Source organism: Clytia hemisphaerica, unplaced genomic scaffold, assembly GCF_902728285.1.
Source record: "Clytia hemisphaerica strain Z4C2 unplaced genomic scaffold, Clytia hemisphaerica genome assembly, whole genome shotgun sequence".
In the NCBI taxonomy this organism is placed as follows: Eukaryota; Metazoa; Cnidaria; class Hydrozoa; order Leptothecata; family Clytiidae; genus Clytia; species Clytia hemisphaerica.
In genome coordinates, this window is record NW_027103987.1 from 772,168 (window position 1) to 792,954 (window position 20,787).

Below are 20,787 nucleotides of genomic sequence, written 5' to 3' on the forward strand. Positions count from 1 at the left end.
TTTATGTTAATAATATATACATGATAAATAAAGTCTTCCAAAATGATCATGTACTACATGTTTGTTCACCAGAAAAAGTTACATTACGTCCTTTGAAAAAAAAAATTATGGGAAAAGAACAGTGGAGTCTTCATAACTCGAACCTTTATAACTGGAATGTCTTCTTAACTCGAACATGTTTTCTGGTCCCTATGATCAATTTCTATAGCTGGAAATTTCCATAATTCGTAACGTTGTGTTCACCGTCGCGTGAGTTATAGAGACTTCACTGTACTAAAACTTCTAAAGGTTACTTTACTTATTTGAATAAATTATAATAATTTCTACAGGAGTTTGTTGAGAACATTTTACAATGCTTTTTGAAAATTTATGATAAACGAAATGAACGGCTCACTTTTAAAAAAAAACTAAGAATTTGAATTAATGAAAAAAGAATTACATTAAAAATTTAAAAAAGGTTCTTTTTGCTTAAACTTTTCAACACAAATTATTACCCTAGCGGATAGCGGATTCGTAAAATTCCCGAATTACTGTTCTCCAGTCTGAGATGCCTCGAGATATAAATGACCATAGACCTATAATTATTTTCTAGAAAGAGTCACATGTAGTGTCAATTCCTTGTTAAAAAGGGCCGCATATAGAATACTACCAGGCTAGATAACGTGCAAAATAATAACTGACCTTGATGTTCGCCGAAATTGAAAGACACACGACAAAGTATCCCTTGAACCAAGCATTAGAAATTACGGTTATCTACTCCAAAATAAGATTTTGTGATGAAAAACAGGTTGAAAATTTAAAAATATCTTTTGAATGAAAATTGATTAAAAATATTGAAATGTCTAAAAAAAATTGAAATTGATAACGAAAAACTTGTGAGCTCTTATTTTTCAAATTCGAAAATATAGCTGCTGGTTGATATCAAGGTATCAATCATAAATAAAAAACACGTTTGAATCAGAGATGGTTTTCGAATGGGTTAGAGAAATAAAAAACTCGAATCTGTAAAATGAAAGCTCCCAAAACTTCAACCAAAAATAATAATAAAACACACTCACGCACTCACACATATTTTTCCCGCTGCTTATTGCTTGCTATGCCAAGCATCCCCAGACAAATCTTCTTCAAATAGTATAAAACTATATTTACACGCACCTATTTTGTCGATTTCGGCAGGAACAAGTAAAACCCCAGCTTCGAGAGACAAGTCTTAGAATTATGTTGCTTCGAAGCACGTCAGCTTGTCGCTTAATCAACAAAATCGGCGCGTGTAAAAATCACCCTTTTGAAAAGTTTCTTGGTTCCATATTTTTAAAAGTAATATATTTACATTTTATACAACATGTCATAATAATTTTGCCAAGTAAATAGAACAACCAAAATAGAAATTTAAGTCTCTCACCAACGCTCATGTAACCACAGCCCACCCTACCACCATTTACATGACGACATCAACTTTTCGCGTTCTGTTTCCGCAGTTTGCGACGTTTTCGACGATCGATACTGGCAACTTCTTGTCGTAATTTACAATACAGTTTACGCATTTGATTGAGACGTGACTGCATGATCGCGATACGATCGACTGATGATTTTTCTGATAAAACATCCGCTGAGACGAAACAAGATAAATATATATTTCGAAAAGATGTACAAGAAAATATCATAGCTTGAAAAAAATAGCAAAGTCGTGGAAAATTGTATTCACTACCGCAAAAGTAACCTTAATTTCCCTAATAAGGACCTTTCCCCAAAGAAGATTTTTTTGGGGGGCGTTAATATTTGGTAATACTAAACCCAAAAATGTTGACGCTTCTATATACACTTTTTTAAATAGTCGAACGTGCGCACCGCACTGGGCTCAACTTCAGATTTTCCCGTTATTAGAAGGCCCAATTGTAACATTTCAAATATTTAGTATTAGGTAGCAAATATACTTTGTCCGTTTTGGCTGAAACTCGTCCCCAGGCCCCAAAAATCAAAATTTTCAAAAAATGAAAAAAACAGCCCCCAGATATTCACCCAAGGAACAAGTGTGCCAAATTTCAGCCAAATCCGACCTTTTTTGAAGTGTCCAGGCTGCCAGCCTCGTTTTGGTGAAAACTCTCCCCAGGCCCAAAAATCAAAATTTTCAAAAAATGAAAAAAACACCCCCAGATATTCACCCAAGGAACAAGTGTGCCAAATTTCAGCCAAATCGGACCTTTTTTGAAGTGTCCAGGTTGCCCCAAAGTTTTAGCCTCGTTTTGGCGAAAAACTCGTCCCCAGGCCCCAAAAATCAAAATTTTCAAAAAATGAAAAAAACACCCCCAGATATTCACCCAAGGAACAAGTGTGCCAAATTTCAGCCAAATCGGACCTTTTTTGAAGTGTCCAGCCTGCCCTAAAGTTTCCGGACGGACATACAGACATACATACAGACAGACAGACAGACATACAGACATTCTCAGATTATAGCTCAACTGAAGTTGAGAACAAAACGATATTGTCGAAAATAATAAAAACTTACCTAGATCAGAAACGAAATCAGAATTATACTCCAGAGGAGGAGACATTTGTTTCTCTCTCTTCTCCTTGGGGCTTTTCAGGGCATCATCACCCGTACCACCTTCCGTCGTCGATTGAGTTCGTTTGCGTTTGTGACTTCTTTTCTTCTTCTCTGTGAGATGATGTCCACTTACACCAGGGTGGTCTTTAGTAGGGCTTGTATCTCCGGCCGACTCCAGAGTCGACGCTGTGCTTTCTACTGACGGATGACTCTGTAATTTTTGTGCGTTCTCTACAATGCTACAAAACGCACTCAACGCATCCACCGTTTCGGACGTCCGGTCTTTTTCCGTGATGACGTTGTTATTTTCAATCTGACCGGTAGCCGGATTGGTTTGCTCGTCTCCTTCACTTTTCATTTCCGTATCGCTATCACTCTCTTCTTTCTTCTTCTTACTCTCATTATTCGCTCTCTTTGATTTCGGTCTCCTACCACGTCGCCACGTCTTTTCTTCATGAGGTGTCGCTGCGGTTACCGCCGTAGAAGCAACGGAAGACGTTTCAGCAGCCTTTGAAGTTTGTTCACTCTTTATCTCTTCTTCATCTACTTCTTCAGTCTTACCAGTAACCGTAGACAAAACATTTTTTGAATCTTCAATCCAATTCTTGACTTTTTCATCTTTGGACATTGACATTAGTGTGTCCTTAGAATCGAGTGATAGTAGCCCGGCAGCTGCTGAATCCAATTCGGCGTTTTTTCGATCGGCTCTTGAGATACGCTTCTCGGGAACGTCTTTTTCGACACCGGCACTTTCCTTTGATTCTTCTTTACTACTGATATCACTGTCCGTGTGTTGTTCGTTAGATTTCGGTGAGGGATTTTGTCGATTGGAACGTCGTCGGCTGAGGACGGGAGGTTCAGATTTCATTGCTACGTCTAAATTAAAATGAAAATGAGTTTGTGAAAAAGTAAGATCAGTGAATAATCTATAACAGACACATCTTGAACAGGTCAATGCACTAATTCTTTTTTTCTTTATTTGAGATATTGGAAACTGACGGTTAAAGCTTTTAACGCGACAATGTAGTGGTATCAAAGAGACAATAGAATGGTTTCCAAAGTGACGTAATAAAATGATGCACAAAAAGTTACCTTGAGACACGGTACTGGTTTGTCCTCCGATGCTCTGTTCAAGAGCGTTCAATAGGAAAGTATCTTGCATCGAGTTTCTGGTTAGCCTTGGTTTCACAGGACTTGGCTTGATGTCTGGAATAAACAGCACGTCATTGACAGGCTTCGGGCGGTGGTGGGCGTGTTTATGATGAGCACCCTTCGCGTGTTGGCTTGGCTCTGATAGAAAGACTGCGTCTGGCGGAATAGCCGGTGATTTCAAAGGAGAGGGAAGTTTTTCTTGTTGGTTTGCGCCATATCCTTTGCCACATTTGATGGTTAAAGGCTCACTGGGTGGTATTTTGAGTGGTTTAGATGACAAAGGTGTTTGTTTTGTTTGTAATGATGAGAGTTTCAGAGGTGCTGACGAGGTTGTAAGTTTGTTGACAATAGCTGTCGATTTACTTTCTAGTGATGCCTTACTGCTGAGAACGGACAGAGTTTTGCTTGTCGTAGGGCTCTCTTTATTTGTAGCTGGTGATGGCTGTTTACCTGATAGTGAAATTAGTTTGGACGCCAAAGGAGGTTTGCTCGAAACAGGTGTTGCTTTGTTTACTTGAGCTGGGGTTTGTTGTTTGTTCTGTGTCGGTGTCTGCTTACTTAGGATCGGTGTTTGTTTGGTTGCAGGAGTGATGGCCTGTGACTTCGGGGTTGGCGTTTGTTTGGTTGAAGCGGTCTGCTTTGCAGACACTGGAGTTTGTTTGGTCGATGCTGGGGTCTGTTTGGAAGATACTGGGGTTTGCTTAGCCGATACAGGGGTTTGCTTAGCCGATGCAGGGGCTTGCTTAGCTGATGCAGGGCTTTGCTTACTTAGTTGAGATGGCGATTCTTTAGAATCCTTGCTTGGTGTCTCAGATTCTGCCTTCGGTGACGTTACAGGTACTGGAGTTTGAATTTGAGACGAGGTTACTTTTTTTGTGGTGACTGTGATTGTTGTTGTTTGGGTAGTAGAGACAAGAGGCGATGTTTTTGGGCTCGATGAGACAGGCGATCGAGAGGAGCTGGTAGTAGAAGTTGTTGTAGATTGAACTGCAGTCGTTGAACTAGTTGCTATGGCTGGAGCGGTAGTTTTGGGTGATTTGTCTTTGGGAGATGAATCTTTCTCAGTGGGAGTTTTCCCTAATGTCGTGGCGGATGTAGACGTAACAGTGGCGGTGGTGGAAACGGAGGGCGTCGATGTTGTGTTTGACGATGATGAGGAGGAGGTTTTGGATTCACTTTCAAGTTTCGCTTTGAATCTGTGCGGTGGATCTTTGGTAATCTATAAAAGAAGAAGAACCACAGCTGATTAAATCAAACGTTTCGAATAAATACAAGGAATAAATACCTTATTTACCATTTGCAACGTTTCAGTTCATAGAAAAAAAAAGACAAATTATTTATTAGGTTCAACACCCTTTCACTTATAGACCATAAAAATGTATAAAACATACAATTTTTATCGAAAAAAAACACCTTCGACCGTATGCGAAATTTATATTATAGCAAAACGACCCCATATTTTTGAAGTAGCTAAGGTTTCACAGGAGTGTGTGTACTACTGCTACAAGATGGATCGACGGTAATACGATACTTTATATTCCTATTTCTATTGAGAAAGGCAATTTGAGATGTGAGTGGGAAGTGCTGCTCGATTCTTTGAATGATTCTGATGAGCATATCCACGATAAAAAGTGGTCGAGTAAAAAAGGTAAACCTTATCAGGAAATATAATTAGTAGCATTTAAGTAAAATAAATGTCTTTGGAACTTCAAACGCAACATCAGTGTGAAGGTTTCTCCTTTATTTATAACTTTCCAGTAATAAAAGTTCTTGTAATTCAAAGCTCCTCCTTTTGTTGACTTTGGAAAGTGATATTACTTATGCAACTGTGTAACTTTCCCGTTAATGCAAAAGCTCTTCACTAGTTTGGGATGTTTAGAACGTGAAAACGTATGTTTAAAGAGTAATGAAAAATATAAAATTACCTTTGACAACGAAGTTGGAGGGTTTGGGTTTTTACGTTTGCTTGTAGATGGCCCGACTACATCAAATATTACTTCTTCTCTGATCCATTCATCATGTCTACAAAAAAGGATATAAGAATGTTTAAAGTATAGGAGATGTATACAAAAAATTGAAAAGTTTCGTGCTATTATCTAAGCAAGCACGAAACCGGAATCGAAAATCTATACAAAAATAACATAGTTTTATGCAGTAGAATGTCTTCTGTTGTGAGATTCATCTATGACTCTTTATGGTCTGTATATCAGCTTTATTTATCTCTATGATTGATTGTGGTAATATTGACACACACTTGTGTTCGGCAACAAAACAAAACATTTTCGATCAAACTTTTTAAAGCGAAAGTACAGACTGGTTACAAATTTTTGGCTCATATCAAAACCTATCACCACACCTAGAAAAAAATTGACAATCTCCTCCCTGAGAAATCGCCAAAAGTGTGCATTTTTTCGAATTATCATAACTGACGGTGAAAATGTGAAAGATTTAAGAGCAAAATTTTCAATTCAGATTTGAGAGATATTGGCTTGAGGGGCAATCAAGGTTGGGTCAAAAGGGTAAAACTTTTATAAACCAGGCCCTAAACTACACTATTCTATTCTAAACTATTCTGTTAGTCGAAAGTTTCCATTACTCATAGTCAGCTTGTCACTTAAGGGAAGAAATTTACCTGTGATTCCAACCATTGTAGTGAACATAATATAAGACGTCTCCACGATCATCTTTTTCCATGTCAAGAATCTTGGCCGTGTACGTGCGCTGGTTCTTGCCGTTACCGTACCGTACCGAGATCTTACACCCCATCTTGTATTTACCTGGAAAGCCAAATGAAAGAGATGTTAAGAGTAAGATGAATATGTATACAGAGTTTATCGTTCTACAGCTGCAATTTAAGCTTTACTAAGCTCTTTTTACGTCAATCGATACTTCGATTATCAGCCGGTTTGAGGTGAAGGTACCCACTGGGTACCACCAAATTAAAAAAAAAAAATCAACTTAGAACAATTTTATGCCTGTTCTCTTCAGTTACGAAACCCTTTAGAGCCTGTCTATGTAATTGAAACCTTCATAATCCGGGCAACTCGAGCTCACCGAGCGTGTTCGAGCTAGAGAAATTTCCTGACTCTTTACCTCCCTCTGAATCTATTATAATCAATCATGGAAGAAGCTAACAGAACGAATTCTTTGGAGTTAGGTGAAACGTTTGTCGGGTTAACTTTGTAAACGTGAATAGAGTAGAACCAAATTTGAGCTATTCTTATAGTTAGGTAGAATTAGTTGAAATTTCACCACAACCCGGACAAAATTGCCATCAAGCTGAAAATTGGCACAGATTTTCTTTAGGGTATACTGAGTTACCAAAAAAAAAGCCCCATCAATCCGGACAGGGGAGACCACTTTTTCGGACAGTTTAAAACCGGACATGTCCGGAAAATATGTCCGAAAAAAAAGTTGTTCAAATATACAAGTATTATATATCAAAAGAAAGATAATTTCAAGACGAACAAAAAATTTGCCTACAAGAAGTCATGAAAATAATCACAGAAAGAGTTATGAGTATCAGAAAAGACCCTACTGTCCAACTATTATCTCAATGGCAGCGAATCTCCTTACAGCTTCAAGCCATGTGTTTTTAGACCAGCTCCTGAGTGCCGGGTAGCGCCAACCTAGAGGGGTAGTAACTTTATATACGATTTTCGTGCTGCTCAACATCCAGTTTATGGAATGAAGAGTAAAATAGCGTTTTAAGGGGACTTTTGAATTAGGGGGTCTTAAAAGAGCTTGGGTAAGAAATTACTATTGAGAAGCCGTTTTATGTCAGTAACATCAGTCCATATCCTTTTATCTTAGCCATGGGAATGTCTTGAAACTTGGTAAATATACTCAAAAGAAGTAGTAAAACAAAAGGCTTCGAAAGATGTTTTCCAGGTGCTCGCAAGGAGAAAAACGGGTAAAAAGAAGTCGTTTTTGCCTATTTTTGGCCTGTTTTGACCCTCTTTAACAAATTACACGCTTTAAAATACTCAAAAACTCGACAAAAACATAGAAAATGTTGGACTTAATCGAGATCGTTAAGGTTACGTTGTCATTATTGGCACTTTTTAACGTTTCAGGTGGTAAAAATGCTATTTTTACCTATATTTCTCCTATTTTGTTCACTTAACTTAGTTCGAGAGCGCATCGTCATTCGTCATTCGAAACAGCTTTGACCGCCACAATCGCTACGACTTAGTAATGAGGAGCAAGGTAAAACAACACTTTACGACCTAAGCATTAAAGCAAAAAAAGTCCGTTATAAGAAATTTCCCAAAAATCTGCTTGGATGATATATTGTCGAACAACCCGTACGATACAGTTCCTTAGACATGAAATAATTAATTTGGACCCAACTTTTCCGCCCGATAAAAATCAACTTGCTATACGGTCAATTGCGAACCCTGAAAACAAAACGTTGAACCGAACCATACTGTAAATATGGAATACTTGGCTACGATGCGCGAGCTCGTAGGTTCAATCCCTGGTCGGGTCATTTGTACTTGATACCCACTGCTTAATGCTCAGTATTAGAGAAAAAGATAAAGGGTAAGTGGAGTAGTCCAGGGAGAAAGAGTGGCACCTTCCTCCACCTCTGGGTTGATAGCCAAGCTTTCGGGTCGCATTCGAATGCAGCCATGGTCTATTAATACAAGTGCATATCGTAACAAATAAATAAATCATATTCTTGTAAGAGTAATTACCATGATGACACATTTTTTTTCAATTCGACAAACATTGTGTTGAACTCGTGCAGGTCATTAAAAAATAACCTAGATCTTTATATCATTAAGAAAGAATTGTTGAAAATAAATGACCAGACAACGAAATTAGCGAACGTGAGAAAAAAAAACAGATAATATGTTCAATGTTGGAGGTACCTACTTACCGGTAGAGGGAATACTGACACCAAAACATCACCTCGATCAGAACATGACTACCGTGAAAATCACATGTCGAAATCATATTCCGACCTGTGACAGCGAATATCAATTCTATTCAGCGCGCATTCAACGCTGTGAAAAGTAAGCATGACGAAAATCTAAGATCTTGGATTAAGTTTAAAGTTGATACTTTTACTCACGTCGTGGAAAGCATATATCAAAAATATCATCGACGCTTTTAAAAAAGAGTCAGTGATAGAGAATGATAACATAAAGATCTGCGCATTATTTCGATTCCATTAAAGTATAATTAATAGTTTAGTGCAAATACTGTTATACATTTGGAATGATGTAGAGGATTTCTTTTGAAAGAAACACATTTCAAAAAATTAAACTTGGAGGTTTCTGGGGGAATTCGTCAATAGTAAGCATGCATACTGATACAATCTGCTAGACATTAATACGGCAATATTTGCTCTTCATCTTTGATTCTCTCTATAGTGATTAGATTGACACATGCGCGATAAAATTTCTATACTTGGTCGTCCTGAGGTTGATACTCAGGGTACAACATGGAGGTCGGAGAATGCCCCGAATTTTGCCCCCTGAGATGCCAAAAAGTGCAAATAAACGTGTCGTGAAATTGTAGTACGAGTTTTATATTGGTCAAACCTTCCTCACTTCTGTCCAGGATTTTAAACATATTTGAGCTCTTCATTATTCAATTAAGTTATGTAGCCAATATAGGCGAAAAAAGATGATGTGCGCATTATTACCCCCTGAAAAGTCAAAAAGTGCTAGCAACAATGCCACATCCTGGTTGAGATTATATGATTTTTACATTGGCCGCACTTCTATGAGGTTTTTAAACTAGCTAAGTTAGGTAAGCAAAATTGGTGAAAAATAGGCAAAAGTTTTGAAGTTCAATATTATCCACACTTCTATGAGGTTTGTGCGCATTCTTGAGCTCTCCAACTAGCTTAGGTAAGCAAAATAGGCGAAATATAGCAAAAAATAGCATTTTTACCCCCCTGAAACGTTGAAAATTGCCAGTAATGACAACGTAACCTTAATTTTCTTAGCGATTTCGATTAATTCCAACGTTTTCTATGTTTTTGTTAAATTTTTGAATATTTTAAAGCGTGTAATTTGTTAATGAGGGTGAAAACAGGCTAAAAATAGGCAAAATTGGATACTTTTTACCCGTTTTTCTCCTTGCGAGGCCCTGGAAAACATTTTTCGAAGTGTTTTTTTTTTTACTACTTCTTTTGAGTATATTTACCAAGTTTCAAGACATTTCCATGGCTAAGATAAAAAGATATGAGCTGATGTTACTGACATAAAACGGCTTCTCAATAGTAATTCCTTACCCGAGCTCTTATAGGACCCCCTAAATTCAAAAGCCCCCTTAAAATGCTATTTATCTCTTCATTCCATAAACTGGATGTTGAGGAGCACGAAAATCGTATAGAAAGTTACTACCCCTCTAGGTTGGCGCTACCCGGCACTCAGGAGCTGGTCTAAAAACACATGGCTTGAAGCTGTAAGGAGATTCGCTGCCATTGAGAATAGGGAATACTACTACATAATTCAAAAATAGTTGGACAGTAGGGTCTTTTCTGATACTCATAACTCTTTCTGTGATTATTTTCATGACTTCTTGTAGGCAAATTTTTTGTTCGTCTTGAAATTATCTTTCTTTTGATATGTAATACTTGTATATTTGAACAACTTTTTTTTCGGACATATTTTCCGGACATGTCCGGTTTTAAACTGTCCGAAAAAGTGGTCTCCCCTGTCCGGATTGATGGGGCTTTTTTTTTGGTAACTCAGTATACCCTAAAGAACATCTGTGCCAATTTTCAGCTTGATGGCAATTTTGTCCAGGTCTCAGGCTAATTCTACCTGACTATTATAGAAAAGAAAACTGTGAAGAGTGGTTATTTGACCAAAATTGGGTTAAACTGGGCAAACGAATTTCCAAAGTTGGCATTAACCGAAATTAGCAATCAAAGAACCATTTTGGCACCCCTTGTTTTTCAACGCTTCCGAAAAATCGGCCGTTGGGTCTCCCTACCAAGACGCTACCGCTGAGCGAATAAAAAGTCACAAATGCTTTTTGATACAAAAAAAGTCAACTACTCACCAAATTTCTTTTCGTCGACTGTCTCATGTTCGTCGCCTTCCACAGACGCGTTGTTTTCGGTGGTACCATCGCTGGTGATTGAGCTCTGTGGACTGTTGATCACATCCACATCCTCCAGTTCCGATAGTTTACTATCAAATTTCTTCGTCTGTGGAAAAAAGATATGAAAAGTAACAGGTAATTTTCTCTATAGTACATGTGACCCAGGGATAGTTTTCTAGTTTTAATTAGTAATTTGCAATTTCAAGTACATTGCACGAAGGTAAAAAAGCTACATATTTGATTGTTGAGGCAGATTAACAATGGATTTGTCAACCGGAAGGTATAAAATAAAAGTCAGCTACCAAGCAAGATATTCTTGATGCAAAAGCAAATCTTGTTCATGTCAATAAGGAATCACTGTCAGCCAATCACCATCCTTCGATGTGGAGATCAGCACCCTCAAGTATCAAAACAAACTGAAAAGTTTAAAACTTTTTTATTAGACTGGGCTAAAAAGGGTAGTGCTCTTTCAAATCAATAAAAAACTTTTGACTTTGATGCATGCTAACGTCAATCATGAAAAAGCATAGCCACTATACCTCTTCTTTTTCCTTTTTGATGCTTTCTTTCGAATCCTCTTTATCAACGTCACTCAAACTACTGCTTTCTAAGGGTGTCGTCACGTTAGATCTGCGTTTTCGCTCGTTCGCGGCCAACTCGGGTGTTTTCTCCATTGTGGCAGCTCTAGTTGCACCTCTGGTGGAGCGCCGCCTCTCCGGCTCGGAGTCACTTTCAGATTTAGTTGACAGTCTGTCCGCTTCGTCCTTCAACGCGGCCGCCGTTCCACTTTTCCGTTTCCGTTTAGCGTTGTTTTGTTCTTGAAGACGCGGCGATGATCTGGTTTTCTCGTTTTCCTCCCAAGGTTGCAAATATCTTGAGAGATGATTAAATATAGAGAGAGTTGAGAGCGAAAAATTGATAAACAAGAAAAGCCATATATATATTTTGTGTTGGTTTCAATATCAGAGAAAAGTGGGTGAATTATTTATATGGGGAAGTGTGAACAAAGACATCATAATAGCCCAAAAAAACCCTTATTATAGTTAATATTTTTGCCAAGAGTGTTAGTTCAAAAGCTAATGCACGATATAACAAAAAAAAAAGTGCAGTGATCCTAAAGAGTATCTTCACCAAGCTATTACCTAACAGAAATTTATTTTCCCCTGCTGTGGCAATCCGTTCCCATAGGACACTTCCCCGCAACGGATTTACCCAAGAAAAAGGACCTTTACCCACCCTAAAAGAAATTTACATAAAGATTGGAGTGAATAAATCCATTTTCTGAAGCTTACTTTTTGTAGAGGTTTTTCATGTTGAAGGAGGCAGTGGTATGTATATTACGTAGTCCTAATTGTTTATAGATAGACCTCCATTGTTGGTTTGTGATCTGAAATACGAGAAAAAAAACAAGATTCAGAAAAACAAATTCTCAAGATGTATAAAATCATCGCGCTGGCCTCGCTTTCAAAATATTTTTTGACATTATATTTAGGCGTAGTTAATGTTTGTTAACGTTTAACTTTTGTAACAGAGATCATAAAGAAGTCGCCCTGTATTTTGAAAGTTTTTAAAAGGACATAAAGTACTGACGAAATTTGTTAACAAACCGTATGCAGCGGGATTCAAAATCAAAACAAATGTCATATGTCAAAATAAAAAATAAAAACAAATATGGCTGATTTTGATCACTTCAATTGTTTTACAAGTTCGTTTTGGACACGTGATTTTAATTGTTCTCTTTAATGACACGTGGTTCGCGCAATGTTTACATTTTACTACTTTTATGTCCCTTTAAAACCTGAATAGGGTTGAACGAAAAACTTATCTCATTTTAAAAGAAACAAGAAGAAAGTCAAAAGGTAGGCTTACATCATCCATGCCTCCGTACTCCTCTTGTACCAACTTATAAAACTTGTGTAGATTGACTCCCTGGTTGTTGACAAAAGGTGGTTTAGAAATGTTCGTCCCTTGCTTGCTCAGGAAGCTGTACAATGTCTCATGGAAGGACTTGTCTTCAGCTGATAGGACAGGAGTCGAAGGAAGGTCTTCGTCAGAGCTTTCCTCTTTTTCGTCAATTGTGTCCAAAATGTTCCATCCTTTGGGTAGCTCACCCATATCTTTGTACGCTACTGCCTTCTCTACAGCTAAACACGAGAAGTGAAGAAAAATTTAAAGGATTCTCTACAGCTAAACACGAGAAGTGAAGAAAAATTTAAAGAATTAACCGAGGCGATGGAGACGGAGAAAATTTGAAGATAAAACAGCCTTCTGAATGTTACAACTTTTCAAGTTAAAAAAAAAAACAGAAAACCTTTTCCTAACTAAGATAGTCGAGAAAATGCCTTCAAGCTGGATGAAAAAACTTAATCATGACATGACATTTTTCGAAAAGCGATGGTCAAGTGGTCTCGGCCGTCAACATCTCAAACCAGGGGTTCGCGGTTCGAATCCCCACTCCTTCCAATGTTCCGTTCAGTTCAGAGATAGCCGAGCCATCAGGCTGTGGACCCCGTGAAAACTACCAAAAGACACGTAAAATATCGACTCTACTCGAAACTCCTCTACCTCACGTATCACTTAATCAATTGAAAAAGGAACGTCTTTAGCAGAGAAAATCAGGAAAATACACAATTTCATCTAGATTGATTTTAAGAAAAATCTTACCGCTTTTTAGGACAGGATCTGGTCTCGATTCCCCTTTCAAGAAAGATTGCAAAGGATCTCTGGTTTTGGAAAATTCTTTAACATCATCTCTGTTTACTAGCGTCCTGGAGAAGACAAATTTGGTTGGAAATTCAAACTGTTTGACCGACTCCACAGTTATCAAAATTACAAAAATTATATAAGAACGATCACGTTCCTTTTACCTTCTGTTATGTTGTGCTAGGTGATTGAAAATAGCCCAACCCTAGACTTCACTTTATCCCCATAAACGAAAACACTAAAACTCCTTCCCTAGTAATTTCGAAACGTACGCTAATAGTTCTAAAGTGATATTTGTCAAGAATTTTGATGAAATGATGACGATTTCGATGAAAAAAAGGTGAAAAAGGCTTTTTATTCTACAGATTCAATTTCTTCAATCACCAAGTTCAAGGTTTGGCTTGCTTACTTCTTGCTTTTATATGCATTCTAGCTGCATTAGAAAATGAAGAACATGCTCAACGCAATACTGTGCAGTGATTTACAAAACAGTTTTCGTTGATATAAAATGCATACCTCTTTCCGTCTTTGAAGGATTGGACAAAAACTTGAGATTCAGAGTGGCTTCCGTGGTGTTTGACACCCAAAGCTGGAAACCAGGATCGTTTGCGGTCACCCACTTCGATACAAACAACCTGCACAAAAGAACATGGAATTGATTATGTTGATTCCTTGTAAGCATCAAGAAAGGAAAAAGAGTTTTTTGCATATCTTATCAAAACTTAGTATAAAGAATTGGCAGAGTTTTCATGTGTTTATCACAACATATCATCTTCTAAAAGGCTTGCTAGTTTGATAGAAATCTCCAGAAAAAGAAGGAATAAATCACCTTTCCAAGAAACTCTTTATGAAGTTCACGTTTATTGTCACTGTCAGAATCCTCCTCCTCCAAACTGAAATGGTAAGAACGTTCCAAGACATTTAATATTTAATGTAAACTCTTGCTGATAGTGTCTTTCTAGGTTAGTTCAATGGCTACTGAAATTCCAAACTGACTTATTTGTTTGAGAAAAGTTTTGGTTGTTGAGTCTTGTCGAATATATATCCTAAGTGGATTAAATTTTGCATGGATTAATTTGCTCAATTTTGGCAAATTTTGGCAATTTTTGCATAATCAGTCGAAAATCAGTCGAAAATCTGTCATCGTGAAAAATTTACAATCTAAATTTTGGCCAAAACCTCTAGGAAAATGAAAGAAATTAGCTGAGAAAAAGAATCGGATTCACAAAAATTTTGGATTCTCAATTCCCAAAAAAAGTCCATGCTAAAATTAAGGTACTTTAGACGTACAAACTTTTGCGATTTTCGCGAATATTAGCCTTTTTCGCGAAAGTAAATGTCTTTGAAAATTCTTAACAGAGCGCTTCGCGAAAGTTTATGCTCGCGAAAAAACATCCTCCTTGAATTCCTCAAATTCGCGAAAAGTAAATGTGGCAAATTTTACGATTTCTGCTCACGAAAGTTTGTACGTCAAAAGTAGGCTTTTCATGTTAACTCTAAATTTCTTCCCCTATCGATTTGACATTCTTCCATCCGCCACACCTGCGCACACCCCACAATGAAGAAAGATAAAAAAGAGGAGAAAAAATCGTAACACTATCTTAATGGATACGCCCTTGTGTAGCATTATTATGAGACAGGGTAATTTGAGATATTGCTTGGTAAATTGGCTTTTAAACTAAATCAAACATGAACATACTTTGCTGCTGATCTTCTTCTTTTCCGCCTTTTCTCTGAAGACTAAAACAAACAAAACAAACACAATATATTGAAAAGAAATTATCAAAATACTACTATTTCAAATGATTAACAAAAATGCTCCACAACCTTTAGGGTTTAGATGACAGCAAACCAATATTCTTTAGATAATTTTGGACATCGGAATAATCAAATTTGACTTACCAGCACAACTGGGCTTAAAAAGTTTTCAGGGTCTGTCAGCGGTAGGTTATCCAGATTCTGATTAAAAGAGAGGAGAAAAATAATAGGCAAAATTGTTATTTCGTAAATGACCAGCCTTGCAAATGGGTTTGATGTCCAAAACTTATGGAGAGCATAATTAAACAAAATTTTACAGATTTCTTTAAAACTTCCTATTCATTTTCAATAAACAGATGAGAACAGATGAGAAATTTTTACAATGGATATGGATGTACAATGGAGGCAAACATGTAAATCTTAGGGATCTACTAATTTACAAACAAAGAAATTTAATATCACACCTAAGTCTAAGTCTAATTATCCAATAAAATGCTAACCTCATGTTCCAAGAAATGACGTTCTCCCATAACAACCACATTTGTCCGTTTCAATGTCCTTTCATCGCCATCATCAAAAACTAAATTTATTAGATAAAGTCAACCAGATGAGTTTAGATTCACTTGCGTAAGCTTACTTACTTCTTCCTCTGACAAAATCATACAATAAATAGAATATCATCAGGGGAAATAATTTTTGCAATAAATTACTTTTGCAGTTTTGGGTGTTGACTGTGAAAATTACAAAAAATGCACATTTCACAGCTTGTACTGTCAAGGCTAGTTTCTGCAAATTTGTTATCCTTTATGTAGTGGACTGACATTCCTCTACATGTGTTGAGCACTGTAAAAAACTGAAGAAATACTACTGTATCCTTAATGTAGTAAACTTTAAATAAAAATACAATCTTACCAACAGTATAGTAGCTATGATCATTCATTTTTTGAATTGTCGCTGGTTTCTTTTCCCCATCGTCTTGTTTGACAAGAACCAAGGATCCCAACTGGAGAAAAAAAATTACAATAATAGTTTTAAAGCTTTAAAGCTAGGGAATCATAGCACGAAACTTACACACATGTTGTAATACCAACTCAATAATAAAATAGGGTCAGGATTAGTGTATCATGAAAAGCAAATGAAATTTCCATTTTTGGCTCAAATAAACAAAGTTTTACTATCCTTATTTAAAAGGAAGACTAAATTTTGATTATTTCATTGGCAAAGGAAAATCTTTACATCTCTAATGAATGATCACTTTAAATCTTTTCTTAGCCTACCATACCTTATATTCTCCCTCGATGGTATCATCTTGAACAACAGATGAGCCTGTACCATCTTTGTATTGGACCTGTGAAGAAAGAAAATTGAAAATTTACGTTTTATTATCTTGACTTCCTCTTTTTCTTGGATGGTAGCTTTGTGGAATCATTGAGAATATCACTGTAAAGATGTAATCCCCACATTGTACCTTATCCCAAAAGGTGCAAAACGAGTAATTGTTCTGATTGCGTAAGGATCTTATTGAAGATTTCTTTACTAACTAGTAAAATGAGTTTGTTATTCATGTTAAATATTTCTTTGTTTTTATCTTTTTTTGGTTTCGTTAATTTAAATTTAATCAAAAGAACTAAAAAAATATTCTAGAAATTACTACTGTAGATGAGCTGAAACTAATCCCTTACAAATACCCTATTTCAAGATGTGCATAAAAATAAAAGGCACAGAAATAAGATTAATGGGATTAAGGTACTGGACCAGTTGAAATTGATCTCATAAATCAATAATAACAATGTAACAACAAGCAATTCTAATGATCTAAACAACATCATACCTTGAATTTTACAAGTTTCTTTACAGATTTGATGGTTGCCTCACAAAATGCTCCCTTGAACTTGGCACTGACTGGTGTACCAACTTCAAGAAAGGCAGGTACATCACTAGCCTATGAAGAAAATAATATGTTGATTTAGTATTTGTAAAGAGCTTTAGATTTTGAGGTAAAAAGTATAAAAATTTCAGCACTGAAAACAGTTGCTCCAAATTGAAATAATTGGTAGCAAAATAAAATAACTATTTCCAAAAATTATTTTAATGAATAGCTCAGAATCAAGAAAATACATCAATCTATCCTTTAAATTTTCTCATCATCAAGGATGGACTTTTCAAAATTTTAGGAACTACTATATATTTTCTATGTCCTCTATGTATATTACTATTAGCTCTTAAATCAATCTGCTGTTTAATACTTCTGTGCAATACAGGGTATGGTCAAACTTCAGACCTTCTGCTTAGTATTTGGGTACTATACAGGGGGTGTTAGGGTCAAATCAGGTCAAATTCAGATTTTCTGCCTAATATCTTCCTACAATACAGGGAGTTTTGCGGTTGAAATTTAAATTTTCTGTTTACTATTTGTGTACTATTCTGTAGTTTGTGTCTGTTTTGGCCGCTTATAGTGTGCAATGGGTCTGAATGTACCCCCTCCTATATGTGCATCCATACTATAAAACATTATTAATCTGTCTGTCTAATTATTGGCAGCTTAAAAACTTTTTAAAAATAAGTAAAAGGAGAACCCCCTTAAAGCTCAAACACCACACATACTATTTCAATTTACCCCCAGAATTAATTTGAAAAAGACATCTGTTTTGTAAAGGTACTAGTTGCCTTTTAGCCCTGCTGCTGCTGCTGCTGCTGCTGAGGTTTCCAGTAATAAGAAACTTCCGTCTAACTTTCAATTGAATTAATTTCATTAAAATATGAAAATCACTTGGACAACATTTAACTCCAAAGTTTACCTCATCTTCATTGTACTAAAACCTAGCCAAAATACTTATTCAGCCAAAATTATTTTGATCTATCCAAAATCTATGTGTTCCTGAAGGGAAATTATTTTCGGGGGAATTAATTTTCGCAGAACTTATCTTCACGTTTGGAGGGTACTAAATTGGCACATTTTGCAGAACTAATTTTCGCTATTGACAGCCATTTTTTGGCAAAATTCTTGTGAAAATCAATCCAGCCCAAAAAAGGCCTTTTTTATATCTTTTTGACAGCCCCCTAAAAAATACACCACACGCCAAAGTCAAGAAAACTTTATCTTGCAGCTTAATGGTTTGAAAGCTTGCAGTCCAAAAAAGGCAGAGAAATTTGCCATTTTCGAGCGTACGTACTTTTTGAATGGTTCCATAGCAGTTCTGTTTATTCCTCAAACCCCGGCGGGAAAAGTTTTTTTACCGACTTAGCTATTTTACACAAATCTCAGAAAAGAACTCCCATAGGAATGCCGATACATAACCCAATTGGTTAATTTCGGAACGGCTTCAAGAAAGTCATAATGGCAGATAATTTTAAAAGTTTCTGAGGAAATGTGTGTAATTTATCGATGTTGATGGCTTGTTGATTCTTTATTAAAGAAAAAAGATAACAGGTATAGTTTTTTCTAATCCTGGAATATCGAGGTTCCAGCTACACTGGCATTTGGTGGCAATTTGATTACAAGAGTTGGAGGGTTTCTGGATGCTCTTTTTTGCTATTAGTATAACTGGTATAACTAGATCTTGTACTCTTGAGTTTTTAATTATCCAACATGACATCGCGTCTAGCAAAAGGTCTATACAAGAAAAAGAAAATACCGTCATGTTGCACCAAAATATTCCACCTCCTACACTACTACCAACAACTGCTCTAACTTGGGACAATTGGTCGAAACATGGGACTGTTGCATATCTGGTCTGTATTTTCACTTACTGTAAAATCGAAAGAGAAATCGTGCATTTTTTTAATACACCGTTCCTTAACTCAAATCAAATGACTTTGTAACTTCGGTGAAATGGTGGCCGAATTGCCGTCCCATGTTTTGTCAGATGGTCCCAAGTTAGAGCAGTTGACGGTACGATTTTCCTGACTTTCCAGGATTTTTCTGCTATTTTTCCCTGAGACAACCCACATGAGATTGGAAAAGGTTTTCCTCAAAAGGTACAGTTTATCTTGCTCTTGTGTTTACTTACAAAACTGCCTAAATTTCTGAAGGATCTTTCCGCTATTTTTCCCTGAGACAACCCACATGAGATTGGAAAAGGTTTTTATCAAAAGGACAGTTTATCTCGCTCTTGTGTTTACTTACAAAACTGCATAACTCTATTTTTCAATTACAGTACCCAGATACCTGGTCTTTTCTGATAGAAAAGTGTCAACTACCCAGAGTCCTGGTCTTTTACTAATAGAAATATGGCAGTTAAATCTTGTGCAAAACAAGGGTGGTACCGTGAGTGGTCCTAAATCTGACAGCCCTGCCTAAATCCGACCCCCCAAATAACTGCTATGAAAAAAAATTCTATGTTTACAAACATTCCCTCTCCAAGTTGATCAATAAACTATATTGCAATAACTCTCGAAACAAAACATCTAACAAGATGACTAAAATGTCAAGATGTCAATTATATATGTGATAAAAAAAGTGTGAGTTGTAAAAATAATTACCTCTATTATTTTGAATTTGTTGCTCGAGTTTAAAACGTTAACAATTTTGTAATAAAAAATTATGTTTTGTATAAGAAGCAATTAATGTTTTGGTTCAATTGGTTCAGTGAACCAAATCTCTCAGTTTAGTTGACACTTTGGTATCATCGTTGCATCACAGCGAAAGGTTTGTTTTTATTTTAGTTTGTATCTTTGAAAGACCCCATCGGATTTAGGCAGGGCTGTCGGATTTAGGACCACTCACGGTAAGACAGTCAGTGGAGTTCTATCTGTCAGTGTGACAGATAGACCTTTTTTCAAAGAGGCCACCCTGTTGAATAATTATGTAGTCCAGCAGAAAAAAAGTGATAAAACCATGCATAATTATTACAATATGCATGATACAGTAATTATGCATGGCTCTATCATTGTTGTTATGGCTGGACTACATAATTATTCAACAGGACGTCCTCTTTGAAAAAAGGTCTATAGAACTCCTGACTGTAAGAAACAATTCTTTAAAAAAGCATATAGAGAAGAAAGTTAAGCAAAAATACCTACACATTTTCTATCTAATTACTATCCAGAATTGAACTAATTGAAATAATTTCTAAATCCTAATTGATACCTGGAAGTTTATACACATTGACAAGTAGAAAATAACAGAGAAATCACTTAAAAAACTTAAATTTCTAAAACTAACTTTTGCCTGTTGTTCGAACTCAAGAAAGAAGTATGCTTTAAGTGACATGGAATAAGACTAGGATATCCAGGAAACCTACCATTTAAAAAAATTAGATTACTTGAACAACAACCATAAGAGAAAGAAGAGACACAGCTGATATCAGTACAAAATTTAGTTTATTGGAGTAACCATGTTATCTTGTCAAAACGCTCTCTTTTTTATTATTCACAACAACTTAAAATTTCTGCTCCACTGTTCAGACTCTGTGTTCGAAAATTTCGTACCCAGACTTCGCTCATTTGGAATGAAAAAGTTAAAGTAATATTTAGAACCAAGTTGATTTTTGCATAATTAGAAAACTTTTGGAATAATTATGCATTCTCGCTACCGTAATTGGTCAATCTCGTTCGAATAA

General features: G+C 36.3%; 1 protein-coding gene across 1 annotated transcript; it reads right to left on the reverse strand.

The window, feature by feature from the left end:
* Nucleotides 1–1,355: 1,355 nt before the first annotated feature.
* On the reverse strand, nt 1,356–20,637 carry LOC136811133 (AT-rich interactive domain-containing protein 4B-like). The gene is made up of 19 exons (XM_067067747.1): nt 20,470–20,637; nt 17,058–17,168; nt 16,509–16,574; nt 16,139–16,229; nt 15,727–15,806; nt 15,371–15,427; nt 15,168–15,208; nt 14,298–14,361; nt 13,985–14,103; nt 13,430–13,533; nt 12,635–12,909; nt 12,058–12,152; nt 11,305–11,638; nt 10,724–10,871; nt 6,330–6,474; nt 5,623–5,719; nt 3,638–4,916; nt 2,507–3,421; nt 1,356–1,609 (listed from the first exon to the last, which is right to left on the reverse strand). Exons 1-19 carry the CDS (start codon nt 20,470–20,472, stop codon nt 1,452–1,454), a joined length of 4,182 nt encoding a protein of 1,393 aa, XP_066923848.1. The 5' UTR covers nt 20,473–20,637; the 3' UTR covers nt 1,356–1,451.
* Nucleotides 20,638–20,787: the final 150 nt, after the last annotated feature.